We start from the raw sequence: 13,471 nt of genomic DNA, 5'->3' as shown, positions 1-13,471 counted from the left end.
TAAAGCTGCAAGTGCCTTTTGGTGCCGAATGAGGGGACCTTATCAGATCCAGTTTCCAGTGTGAACCCACAGACCCTCAAGAGAGCAGAACAGTGGCCTCCGAGGCCTAGCCCTCCCTGCTAGGGGGACCCGTCTCCAAGGCTGGCTCCTTCTGTCCATTCCAGCTTGTCCACCCCATCCTGTTCTCTCCCTGGGCTCCTCTTCACCCTGTGGCCTTTTCACTAAAGGAAGGAGGTGGCAGGTTGTAAGCCCTTAAGGCCAGGGACCACAGGGTCCTGGGAACCCAGGGGACCCTGATGCCAGAAATGACTCCAAGCAAGCTCTTCCTCAAAGTCCCTTATCCCCCTCCCGTCATCCCTCAAGTGACCAAGTCTTGCTTCGTTCTGTTGCTATCCTTCCATCTCCTTCTCCGTCAGTGCATCTGATACAAAATGCTTCCTTTGGACCATGGAAAGTACCCGTCAGGCAACGGAAAACAAATAGCCACGTGTGGTTCTCTCCCTCTCTCTTTCTCTCGCTAATGAAATTTACATCATTTCGCAATTCGACAAATACCTGTTCCATCAGGTCACGGCCTGGATTTTTTGGAGCTTGGTGTCAAGGAAAGCTGGCTATTTAATATTTTTATCATCAAATTAAGGACAGCGGTATTTGTTGAACTTTTATCATGTGCCAAGCAGTATCATCCCATTTAACCCTTGCAGCAGTCACATGAAGCAGGTGTTATTACGTCCCTCCCATGTTATAGGTGAGGAAACTGGAGCTCAGAGCAGTAAGGGTCTTGCCCAAGGTCACACAGCTGGGAAATGGAAACAAGGTTTGGTCTCGGGTCTCTCTGTGTCCAACGTCTGTGCCAACCAAGGACGGGCCACCCTTTGAAAACTCAATAATGTGCTTCTCGTCGACTTTACAGATGCGTGGTACTAGCCCCAAACAGAAAACTGGCAGTGTTGGGAAGCTAGCAAGGAGGTGGAGAAATGTGGGCTTACGTATATAATTAATCTATGGTAGCAGTCTCAAAGCAAAGAGTTATGAGCCTGTGGAGTGATTTAGTCTGACCCCTGAAGTCACGGATGAGGGAAAAGACTCAAGAGGAAGAGTGAGCTGCACACGCACAGTGGTTTCTGAAGGCAGTGATGTTAGGTAGAGCTCGACAAATAACATAGTCTTATTACCGATGGGCTTACTTATTCCAGTCTGTGTCCACGCCTCCTCCCTCCCCCCAGTCCTTCGTGTGTCCCTCTTTCCTGCCTTGGTGCACTTGACTTGGCTCATCAGCACCCCCTTCCTAACCTCACAGGATGCAGTCCACCTTTCCTAGCCCCCAAAGACCCCTTACCCGGTTTTAAGTTCTCAAAACTATAGAAGCGCTGGGTCTGAACCTTGGGTTCAAGTGCGGGAGCTGTAGGGCAGAGGTGGGGAACGATGGACGGACCGTGGTTTTGTAAGTAAAGTTTTGTGGAAGCGCAGCCACATCTGTTCATTTACATCTGCGATTGCTTTTGTGCTGCAGCAGAGACCATGTGGCCCACAGTCTAAAATATTCACTCTGACCCTTTAAGAAAAAGTTTACGAAGCCCCGCTGTAGAACGGCCAGTTGACGTTAAACGTCTAAAGCCAAACCACCTCAGATCTACCTTTTTCCATTCATGAGCTTTTGCTGTAAAGGTCTGGGTCACTGACGGAAGGGCGGGGTGGTGTGTGTCCAGCAGGTTTCCAGGTTCCTCGATCAGTAGTTCTTGATACATAAACATCTCAAAGATCGTGTGTTCCAGTGAGCACTGGAGTTTCCCCTTCTCACAATCTTTGACTGGGTTTGTTGCACAAACCAAACCGTTATTTTTTGTTTACCTGCCACTTCGGATCCATCGCCAGGTACAGTTGGTTTTCCAAAGTGCATCCTGACGCTGCCCTCCTTTCCCCACTGCTGCCACCGGGTCACCTCAGGCCTGGACTACAGTGTCAGCTCAAAACTGGGCTTTGTACCTATGTCCTCATGCTGCTTGCAGTCCATTTATTCCTCACCCGGTGGCAAGTTTCTTCTAACTCATTACTCTGTTTTCTTCATAGAAGGCATTACAGTCTGTCACGATCTTGCATATTTTTTTCTTTACTTATTTACTGTCTTCTTCCCCCTCTAGAATCCAAGCTTCAAGAGAGCAGTCCCCTTTTGTACTGTTTCGCGTTCACTAATGTACCCCCCGTGGTGCCTGGCATGTCCTGGGTACCACATGGATGAGGGGATGGACGAGGGTGGATATGATGTTGGAAACACCCTCAGAAATGGCATATCAGAAACATCAAGAGGGGTCGTTTCAAATTCTCCAAGAACACATTTCCAGCTCTCTCCTCCATTGTGATGTGGGTCCTGCCTCATTATCCCCCTCCCCCAAGTTCAGCCCCTCCCCCGCACTGGATGGCCCCTATTACTGCTGGAAATGGGCCTATCCCTCAGAAGTGATGAGAAGAACAAAAGAAATGTAAACCGTTGTCCCAGACCAGTGTTTACCACACTTTCCGGACCCAGACTTCTAGTAAGAAGTGTTGTGTTACCTTTGTGATCCAGTATACGCCTGTATACACACACACACATACACACACACATTTCACAAAATACCACTTGCTACAGGTATTTTCTAGTCTATTCTCTGTGGTTCTATTCTGTTCCATTAAAACAATGCTAGTTGTGACCCAGTATACTGATTTCATGACGCACGCGTGTATCGTAGCCCACAGTTAGTAAACAATGTTTAAAATGTGATGCTTATCCTCCAGCACTCACAACTTAGTGAAGAGACCCAAAAACGTAGAGACGTCAGGTGCAGTCAGGAGCTGTGAGAGCTGGGAGAGATTCAGGAGCTGCCAGAGACGGCCCCGGGGTCTAGACAGCTCAGGGAAAAAAAAGTTATCTGTAGAAGTTCGAGTTAAGATTTAATTTAGTTGTATTCTTATCTCACTCTCTTTTTTTTAACCTTGCTCACTAATCAGTTTTTTCCTACAATGCAATATAGGCTCTTGTCTTTTTTTTTTTCTTTTATGTACTGATTTTTTTTTTTTTTATTGCTAACAGGGAGTTGTCTGTTATTCCTGAGGTGCTTTTTAATTAACAGCAAAGAAAAAAAGCTTGGCCCCCTCCATACCTTTTTACTCATTTTCCCCTCTCCTTTTCACATTAGTTTTCTCAAACTGTGTGTGTATGAAAGATCTCCATTCATAGGCACGTTTTTGATCTTAAAAAATATATTTTTTTAAGATGAAAATGTATGAAAGAATGAAGATTTTTCTTCCCTTTTTGTTTTGAATTTCTTAATATTTAATGGTACATGGACCTCACAGTTATTATAGTAAACAAAAAATCTATATTCTTTAAAGAAAATGCAGATATTTTTAAAAGCTCTGTTAAACATAATATATAACTATAATCAAATTAGACCCTTCTTTCCTGTGTTAGGAGCATTAAATGCAATTTTTCCTGGCTTAGGAAAGTCAAGTATCTTCTTCTCTGTGTATTTCCATTTTAAAAGTTTTCAAGTCAGTTTTTTTTTCTCCTCACTATTCTGAATTGTTACAGGAAACGAAGCAGAATGCTTGCAAATAAAACGCAGTGCCAGCTGCTTTCATGCTCTGACCACGCTCTGCCTAGCCTAGCCTTCTCCGCTGTCGGATTATTGCAGGGATTAAAGAGATTGATAATGTTTTCATGGGTGTGTCTTGAAGATTTTTATATTTTCGTTGATTCACTTTTGCTCTTTGGAAATTGTTAAGTACAAGATACTGAAACCCAATGGCAGTTCCAGACCTCTCTCACTGGAAAATGCAGGACTGATCAGGGTCGGAACCGTTGTGACCCAAAGCTTGGGCGGACGTCTGCAGTGAATGACTCTCGTGAATATGTGCTGACCGAGTTTGCAGTTAAACTTTAGCTTGATGATCTCTGTGCCGAAGAAAACTGGGCAAAAGAAAACCTCTAGCAGCTAGGCTGTAAGTCAGAATTGGCTTCCTGAGCAAAGGAGAATTTACAGTAAAGAGGACACGGAGTGAGGAGGACACAGGCAGATGTGGGGGTGATGGAAATAAAGGGGAGTCTGAAAACAGAAAAGCTTCTTCAAGTCTAAGCCAGGACCAACAGCCCACGAGTAGAGTTTACTTCCCTCCTGGCTCACCACGGCAGCTTGCCAAAGGCCCCTCCCGGCGGGACTGTTGGAATTCCATGCCTGTTTTATGATGGACGGCTTTGGGGAAATCAGATTTGATTTAATAAAAGGCATTTTACAGCCAGCTTTGCTCCCTTTCTAATGTCAGAAAGGAGATGTTCATGACACCGCCTGTCGTTTATTGAGTACCTGTGGAGGCTGTCACTGTGCCATCGTTGGGCCTGGCACCAATCTCTGAGGGGTCTTTATTTTGCCAATGAGCAAGCCAAGACTTTCTGCGAGACTGTGATTTTCCCAGGCTGCACAGGAAATGTCTTGCTCCAGAACTTTTTGTTCTTACTGTAACTCCACCTGCCTCTTGCACCCAGATCACTTACCTTGTGAAATGTCCCCTTCAATCCTGTGGTTTTCCACTTAGTTTGTAAATAGTACTGTAATATAATAAATAAGGTACTTAGGTCAGGGTTGGGAGAAACCACAGTCTTGGCCTATTATTGTTTCTCTGTGAGGATCAATTGTCCTTTTTTTTTCTTTGTCATATTTTTTACTCCCTGTAAGATTAACCGACCCTACCCCAAAAGCCACCTTGATGAAAACAAAAGTCTTTAGGTTCCCAGGCCTTAGATAAGCTCTTCGCAGAAGTGTTCAGGTTGTATGGGGCCCTAGCCCTCCGGGTAGCTTGGTTTGGGCCCTGTGTTTAAGTGGATCAGAGAGGCAGGTCCCACTGGGCTCCACAGGGAGCTCTGATGTGGTCAGGCCTGGACTCCCGTTGCTAAAGAGTTATGAACTTCTGTGGGTGTTTGTGCTTTGTTTTACAGCAGTGATCCCCAACTTTTTCTGCACCAGAGATGGTGCTCCTATAAGAATCTAATGCCTGATGATCTGAGGTGGAGCTGAGGCGGTGATGCCAGTGCTGGGGAGCAGCTGCAGATGCAGATGAAGCTTCATTCGCCCAACGCTCACCTCCTGCTGTTCGGCCTGGTTCCTAAACGGGCCACAGAGACTGGTACCAGTCTGCAGCCCAGGGGTTGAGGACCCCTGTTTTGCATTATCCAGATTTGGCAGTTATGGTCTACTTTTTCCTCCCTTACACCTCTCCACCCATAGCTTTTGGCTTTCTTCTGAAAAGCATGCTGAGTGTTTTTTCCCAAAGCAAAGAACGGAGGGTCCTCGGCAGATCATTTGGTGGCCTGCCTGCTTTACTCAGAAAGTCTCATCAGTTCTCCCAAACTATTCTGGGCTTGAAAATGGATACATGAAAGGAAAGCTATATGCGGATATTGAGTTTTCTGAAGTTGGTATCTTTCACATCTTTAAACAGTGCGGTGATTAAACTGGGAACTTTGGTGTTTAGCTGAGGCAGGTCAGCCTGACTGGGACTTGTGTTTGGGGTCAGGCCTGTGCCTGGGAATGGGTGACTGGGGTGTGGGGGCCCCAGCCCCCTGACCTTGGTTTTGAACAATTCCCTGTTCTCAGTGCACCACAAAGAGTTAATTCCAGTTACACAGCTTGCTGATGTTATTGATAGTAAAGAATTATACTGTGTTCTGTAAATAAGTTTGTTAAGTAAATTTTTTGGTGAACCGATAACTATAATACACATTTTTAAAAGCTTCTTTAAAGATTTTAGGAATCACTTATTTTTAGTACTTTCTTTCTATGAGATTTTCATTCCCCCCTATAATAGTTAAGCAATTTTCTTGTTTGCTTTCTAAATCTTTCTGTAAAAGAGTAGTTCTGAAAATAGGAATCTGTTGGCTGGAAGCATGGGTGGGCACAGGTTTATGTAATTTGATTTCTCTCTAAATCAGTAAATATTTTACATATGACCTTATCAAACAGCTTGGGCACGTTCTGTCACTTGAAAGTGGTCAAAGCAGGACTGACCATCAGCTTTCTGCAGTTCCACTGGGTTTCACAGGAAGGACTTAACTTTTTTTTTTTTAAACAAAATGCTGTCCACATACCAAAAAGCTTCCAGCTGAAAGTGGGCTTCAGCAAGTCTTCCTCATTCCATGGAACCGGGTTTATAAAATTTGCATTTTACATTTGACATCTAAAGATTCAACTCATTTAGGCTTGTAGCTGAGTACTCTGAACTGAGGAATCCAAAAAATAAATACTGAATTTTGGCATAGGTTTACCACCGCTGCCTGAGTTCTTTTGTTTCTTTGGGGAAGGTAATTACAGAATTCTATTTGAAGCTTGAATGTTATACTTTTGTAAGTAAGAAAAAAGAAGTGGAAAACTTTTCTGATTTTTATAAAGTAGTACCAGTGTAATATGGATTAAAAATGGAACTCTTGGATTTTTAAAGCAGTGATGGAGTATTTCCTTTCATTGTTTGAAATCTGACAAATTAATTTTTAGAAGAGAGTACATGTTCTTCAAAGTTGACACTGAAAAATAATAAATCTAAGTTTTTTGGTCATTAGGATATGAAAATTGCAACATTATTGTATTAGCATCACCTAGTAATAACATGTTCCTTTTATCTGTCAGACTTAATACGAAAAAAGCTAAAGTGCATTTTATGGTATTTTGTTGTCCAAGTACAATATTTATTACAAGATTTAAGGCTGGCAAACAACAAATAATTGAGTCTTTTAACAGTAAGTAACTATGATAATAACTGTATATCTACTCAATGAAAAATACTTGATGTTTCTGTATTAATCACTTTTGTTTTTTAATTTTCTTTGCAGAGTATTGGGAAAGGGTCATTGTGGTGCATAGACCCAGAGTATAGACAAAATCTAATTCAGGCTTTGAAAAAGACACCTTATCACCCGTACCCACACGTGTTCAGTACACCTCCCGCCTCTCCTCAGCCATATCAAAGGTAAGCAGTTTGGACTTCCTTTTTTTTGTGTGTCTACTGAAGTTGCCTTATTTTGACAGAGACAGGCACTGAAACTAATTTAATAGGCTGTATGATTTTAAAAATAACTAGGTAAGTGAGAAGGAAGTTAAGTATTATTTGAGGTATATTCATTGTTAGATTTCTTACAAACTTACCACGTTTGCTGCTTCGGAAGCATGTGGTTCCAGAAGACTTCATGGAGGGCATAAGCGTTGACAAAGAAAAGCTGACAGCTTTAGCATCTCAGTGTGTCACCATCTGTTGGAATAAAAGTACAGAAATGAGTCTCGTAAGCGATTCTGTCTTCCCGTCATCTGTCCAGGAGTCTACAGGTGTGCCCTGAAAAACTCACCCAGTTGTTGTCATTCTGGTCACCATGTGCACGGTGCTCCTGAGTGATCATTTTGTTGTGGTTACTTGGTGTTTGCCTTTTCAAGGAGAACAGAGAACAGTGGAGACTTTTATTTCCCCTCAAATGCCCATTGGTTTTGAGGCAGGGAGGTCTTGGGTCATGCGTACCATTTTTACAAAGACGTAAATGGAGGGGAGGATGTGTAGCTTGTCACTTTTTAAAAAGTGTTATTAATGTTAGAGATCCCCCAAATATAGTCACATAGCACAGAACCAAATTTTAAAATTGATCTTATCTTACACAGTACTTGGCTTTGGCATATATCCCTCAACCTTCCAAAAAAATTTTCTTTTAACATATAGAAATGTTTCTATTGTAACCACCGAGTTAAGAGAAATTAACCTTGGATTATGAGCTTATGTCAACGAGGAATGGCATGAATTCATAGGTTTCAGTAGTTTTATAGGCCTCTGCTTTGCAGAGTCTTTCTCTAGTCCTGTGTTCTACAGAAAGGGGCGCAATTTGATCCTTTGCAACAGCATTAATGAAGTTCTTGTGCATCTCAGTTGAGAAGCATTCCATCACAGGCCCCAGACAATCAGTCTTCAGCAAAAGACGGGAAGGAACAGCTGGGCTCTCTGAGAAGACTGCTGTATGTCTGCCTTCGCTAGGCGATTAGCGTGATGGTAGCCATGGCAACTGGAGCGTCTCCATAGCAACGCGTAGCCGAGACAGGTGCAGTTGCATCACAAGACTGTTTGTTGCCTGGCAAAAGGACAGGCCATTAGTACTGAGATATACGCTGTTGCCTTAGAAACAAATCACCCTACATAGCAACTACAGTTGGCTTGAAAGATTTTGGGGGAAAAAGAAAGGTTGTAGCAGCTTTTGTCTCTGTTCATAAAAATCAGTGGAAGCATACTTTATTGGAAATGACAACTTGAGGTCATAATAGCTGTAGGAGATAAGATGGGATTTTCCAAAGTAACCCAGCCAACATTGTAGAAATATCCAGAAGGATAGAGCCATATGCTTGGTTTTCTTCTTGTGGCTGTGGCCATTCCTCAAATGGAAGGGACTAGGACTGGAGTGGAGCACTGCTGGTATATACAGAGTTGGTGGGGGAGGAGAAGCTACTGGTTATTGGAATATTTCCCAGATCCTCTTGTTCCTTTGTCATTCTACTCCCCCACCCTGCAGACCCCGCAGAACACCGTTTACTTTCCTCCCCAGTTCGTACCTCGGAAGTATTTCATATCCTTTTGCTTCTGGGAAGTTAATGTAAGTTTATTCGCCAGGTCATCTCATTGGTTCATTTTAGACCAGTATTTTGTTGCCAAGCGTGACCCCAAGGGAAATGCAGTCGTTATTTAATAATTTGAAGAATTATAGCAGAGCAGGGGAATGCACACTCAGGCGAGAGTCTTTCTGAGCTGTCCTAAGCTTAATGACTACATTTGATTTTTTAATATAGGCATAAAAATGCAGACAAATCTGACTTTTTGTAATGAAAATAATTTCCAAATGAATACTTCAGATCCTGTTCCTTTTTTCCCAGTTGACTGAGGGGAAAAATGTTTCCGTATTTACCCATGCGGGTGCTCAGATTTCACCTCCGTAAAGGTCACTGGATGTGGAGTGAGGTGACATATCAGATTCTAGCCTGCCTCTTCCATATCTTAACTCTGTGAGAACAAGTCACTTTGTCTTTCCCGGGGACTGTAATCCTTTCACCTAAAGGCTACAGGTACCAAGTTCTGGCTGATTGTACAGTATTTGTATGGTTTATAATGTTATGATGTTCAGCTCCCATTCTAAGCCGTCGGTCCACTTGCTAACACTACTTGGGGAAGTATGAAGTGAGACGAAGCGAGAAAGCGAATCATTAGATGGGGACCAGAAATGCTGACTCGACGTTATCTGGATGGATCCCTTGTGATGTAGGGAATCACCTGTCAGCGCCTTGCAGGGTTGCTGTGTGGGGCACCAGGGAAGTGCTTGGCTTTCATGGAGCTGGTACTTAGCATGTTAAAGATGGCGATTATACGCGATGGGTGGTTATTGCTAGTACTTGCAGGTGTGCTTGGCAAGGAGCGCTCTGAGCCAAGCTGCAGGTGGCTGAAAACTGCAGAGGAAATGGGGCATCTGAAAACCCTGTCCTCGTCCAGTAAAATACTAAGTATTGTGGCTTATAGACGCATGCCTCTGTTTTCCAGTGTACTCTTTGGATGTTTGTTAGAATGTTACCCTATACCTGCTTCTTTGGATACCACATTCGTTTTTAATTGAAATGCAGAGCTCAGTGACATTAGCCTTTTATTATATTGCCATAGCAAAGCAACTGTTGAGTGACTTAAAACAACAGAAATTAATTTTCTCCCATTTCTGGAGGCTAGAAGTCCAAGATCAAGGAGTCTGCAGAGTTGGTTCCTTCTGAGGCTGTCACCTAGCTCTTACCTAGCTTCTGGTGATTTGCTGGCATTTGGAGGCATTCCTTGGCTTATGGAGGCATCACCCCAATCTTCACATGGTGTTCGCCTGGTGTGCCATCTGTGTCTAAATGTCTCCTTTTTGTAAAGATACTAATCATATTGGACTAAATGGCCCACCCTACTCTAGTACGACCTCATTTTAACTAATACATCTCCAATGACTATTTCAAATAAGGTCAAATCTCAGGTACTGGTGGCCAGGAGTTTAACATGAATTGGAGGGGGAGGGCACAGTTTTTTCTGTAACGGTCCTTTTTTTCTTAAGTAAGGCACTTTTGCTGATAAATATGGAGAAGAAAGTGAGGAAGTATTCAAAATACAAAATGATGGGGTATGTCAAAGTGACACCAGAGCTAACCTGGAATTGCTCCCAATGGCCAAAGCCCAGGCTATTTGAACAACAATAAATAACAAAAGTATTGGGTTATAACCCAAAATAAATAAAAAATAAATATCCATGAGGTCACACTGTTATAAGTAAATGATTGAATAAACGGGTGTAGAGACAAATTTCCCATACAGAAGAATTTCAAAACGATTTATGTAGATACTTCTCCACTCTAGGAGATGAGGCTTAACTCCCCACTCCCTGAGTGGCTGCACTCAGTGACGTACTTCTAAAGACTAGAGTATGGAAAAGAAAGTTTATAGTGGAAGAACCTGGCAATTACTAACTACCTCGACCAGGTAATCAAAACTAAATAACATCCTCCATGTGGAGTTGACAGCACGTACCTTTGATATGGTGTCATGAAATTGACACTTCACCCCTGTCATCTCCCCCACCCTCCCAAATCCATAACTCCAGTGTCTCAGGGGAAAAACATTAGACAGTAGTTTTGTCTTCAAGGGGGGACGTTCTACAGAATACCTGACCAGCACTTTTCAAAGCTGTCAAGGTCATCAAAAACAAGAAAAGTCTGAGAAACTGTTACAGACAGAGGAGGCTTGGGAGACATGATGGGCTAAATGGGTAATATGAGATCCTGGATGAGTTCCTGGAACAGAAAAAGGACATTAGGGAAAAACTAGTGAAATATGAATAAACTGCGCAGTTTAGTTAATAGTAATGTACCAAGGTTGGTTCCTTAGTTGTGACAAATGTACTATAGTAATGTAAGATTTTAGTACTATAGTAATGTAGTTTTGAGCAAAGGGTAAATGGGGATACTCAGTGCGCTCTTTGTAACTGCTGTTTAAAAAAAAGCAGACTAGTTGAGTTTTCTATTTTATCAAATTTAAATATTCAAGTCATTTTTGGTGTAATGGAAAGTAAAATCATTGCATCGCTGAGCAGTTGTCTGACCTCGTTTAGTGTCCGTCTCTATCTTCGTTATAATACATCTGCAGGGCTGATTGCAAGGAGCTCTCTTGCTTTTACCTAATTCCCTGTAGGATCTGCTGAGCTGCACAAGGGGCATCACTATATGGATATTACAGTTCTTGGAGCTTTATTTTTGTGACATGGCACTCAGTTGTGCTTTGTAGACTCCCCGTGGCCGCAAAGAGACTCGGGCTGACCGTGCCCAATCCACTTCCTATAGGACTCAACCTTTGCCAGCCTGGCCTTCAGACTCTTGAAAGAGGAGAGAGGATGGTAAATTTGGTCTCTTGTCCATACCCCTTCAGAAAAGTCCTGTTATTTGTCTTAATGGTTATCTTGCATGAGTCCATCCCTCCTCGATGTGGAATTTCTCATTAAAGGGTATGCATATTTTAATGCTTTTGATACGGAGATTGGCAAATTGCCTTCCAATATTATACCCTGTTCCAATCCATACTCCCACCAACATTTTAGGAAGTTCTCATTTTCTAACCTTTCTCCATGTCTGATGGCTAAATAAACAGACGGTTGTTTCCCCAGTGGGTGATTTTTTTGCATGTGTGATTTTGATACTGTATAGTGAGGGCATTTAAACCTTACAGTATTAGATTAATGCCCTGTAAATAGCAGATGTCCCATAATTGTGTTTATGACATCAGATTGTTTTCAAAAAATTATGTGTATGGATCCTGTGTAATATCTTTTCTGGTATAGGCACCAGTCCAAAGTCACTTTTGCAGAAAAAGCATTTTAATCATCTCTCACCATAGGTGGGAATAGATTTTACGATTAATTAAGCAGTATGGTTTATAGAGAGTTTTCTGGATGATCAGTTTTCAGAAAAGGGAGGTTTAATAAAATATACCTGATTTGAAAGCCAGAACAATTTTGCGCTTCTTTGGTAAATCCAGAAAAATCTCAGCGTCTTACGAGCCTCTGGTCTGTGTGATGGGTCACCCACGGTTGTGCTTAGATGAACATAAACCCTGTTTGAGGGGACTTTTGTTCCCCAGTGCGTCTTCCATTTGTTGTTTCATTATCTTCCCCCTAAAAATAATGACAGCATATTTTATATTTTGTGTATTGTAGCCCTTACATATACAAAGCTAGAAGAATTCACAAGACTATTAATTGGATGTTCTAGGTCTAAAGATTTATTTCTTGTATAACTTTAAAGTTTGCAGAGTAAGACATTTTAAGAAAGTTTCTGTTGCTCTTGCTTATTATTATTTTTTTTTAACTTATCATTTAGCTCTTTACATTTTTGTTTCTTTGGAGCAATCTAATGGGCCACCAAAAAAATACAGCCTTTCCAAAGATTCAGCCTTTCACATATTGAGAGTCTTAACGAAAATGGCTGATTTTGGTGCTGATTTGGCCAAAGGTTTTATTTTATCCTGCTTGCTGCCATGTTCATGTGCTTTGAGCTTATTCTTTATGATTTCTTTTAAATGCCTACATAGCAGGGTATTTAATATTGCTAAGGATGTAGAAATTGTACAAAGTGGTCAGTATATATTCGAATTAATGAAATCATCAGCGATTCCTCACTGGGTAAGTAAGTCGTGGCTGAAGGAGTGAGCTGGTAATGTCAGATGGGAGATTGTATTGGGAGGAGGTAGGGAAGGTGAGGCGTTTGGGGAGCTCATCCTTTTAGACAATTAGAAGATTAGAAAATCCTCAGAATGTTAAGCTTGTTAATATAACGATGTTAATTCCCCCACTGAAATGCTGGATTTGCACACAGCGAGGAATTCTTTGCTTGGATAGCATCCAGTAATTTTTTAACTTATAAGACATCTTTCATTCCAGTTACTCAGAGTGGTGTTATGCGTTTAATAGTTGGCAGAAGAACTGGAAGCCACAATAAAATCAGTTTTAACTTGCGCCGAAGAAGTTAAATTGTGAGATTGTTGTGTCACTCACTGCAAGTTTTCATTTAGTCAAGCCTGAAAAAAGAAAGAATGTGAGGATTTCGATTAGTTGCATTATTATTACACCTTATATTTACTTATAAACAACATATTCGATGGAACCATAGTTTTTAAAATTCTCCTCGTATTCGATACTCTTTTGTAAGTTTAATTGAAAAGGGTGAGATATTAGGTATTTTGAAAGAGTGTGCTTAAACTGCAGCTTTCTGTTAGAGTAATTTTTTAAAGAATGCTAACGTAAAAAATCCATATAAAGCCTACACTGTGCTACATATGTAGAGGGAATGTGCTACATTAATGTGGTAAAATGGATATGGGATTGGGCGGCATGATTTTCTAATAATAGTCCTTG

The 13,471-nt window shown here is 41.7% G+C and overlaps 1 protein-coding gene across 3 annotated transcripts in view; it reads left to right on the top strand.

The window, feature by feature from the left end:
• Nucleotides 1–8,886, top strand: part of LOC120619596 (forkhead box protein N3) — a 190,161-nt gene extending 181,275 nt beyond the window's left edge. For 2 of the 3 annotated variants that reach the window (XM_039883992.1, XM_039883993.1), the window contains one exon: nucleotides 6,860–8,886. In XM_039883992.1, coding sequence (XP_039739926.1) covers nucleotides 6,860–7,000 — 141 coding nt within the window. In that variant the 3' untranslated portion in view covers nucleotides 7,001–8,886. The remainder of the gene's footprint in view (nucleotides 1–6,859) is intronic. The other variant, XM_039883991.1, reaches the window with a different exon arrangement.
• The last annotated feature ends 4,585 nt before the right edge of the window (nucleotides 8,887–13,471 follow it).

Source organism: Pteropus medius, unplaced genomic scaffold (assembly GCF_902729225.1).
Source record: "Pteropus medius unplaced genomic scaffold, Ma_sr-lr_union100, whole genome shotgun sequence".
In the NCBI taxonomy this organism is placed as follows: domain Eukaryota; kingdom Metazoa; phylum Chordata; class Mammalia; order Chiroptera; family Pteropodidae; genus Pteropus; species Pteropus medius.
This window is presented reverse-complemented; position numbering and strand designations above follow the sequence as displayed.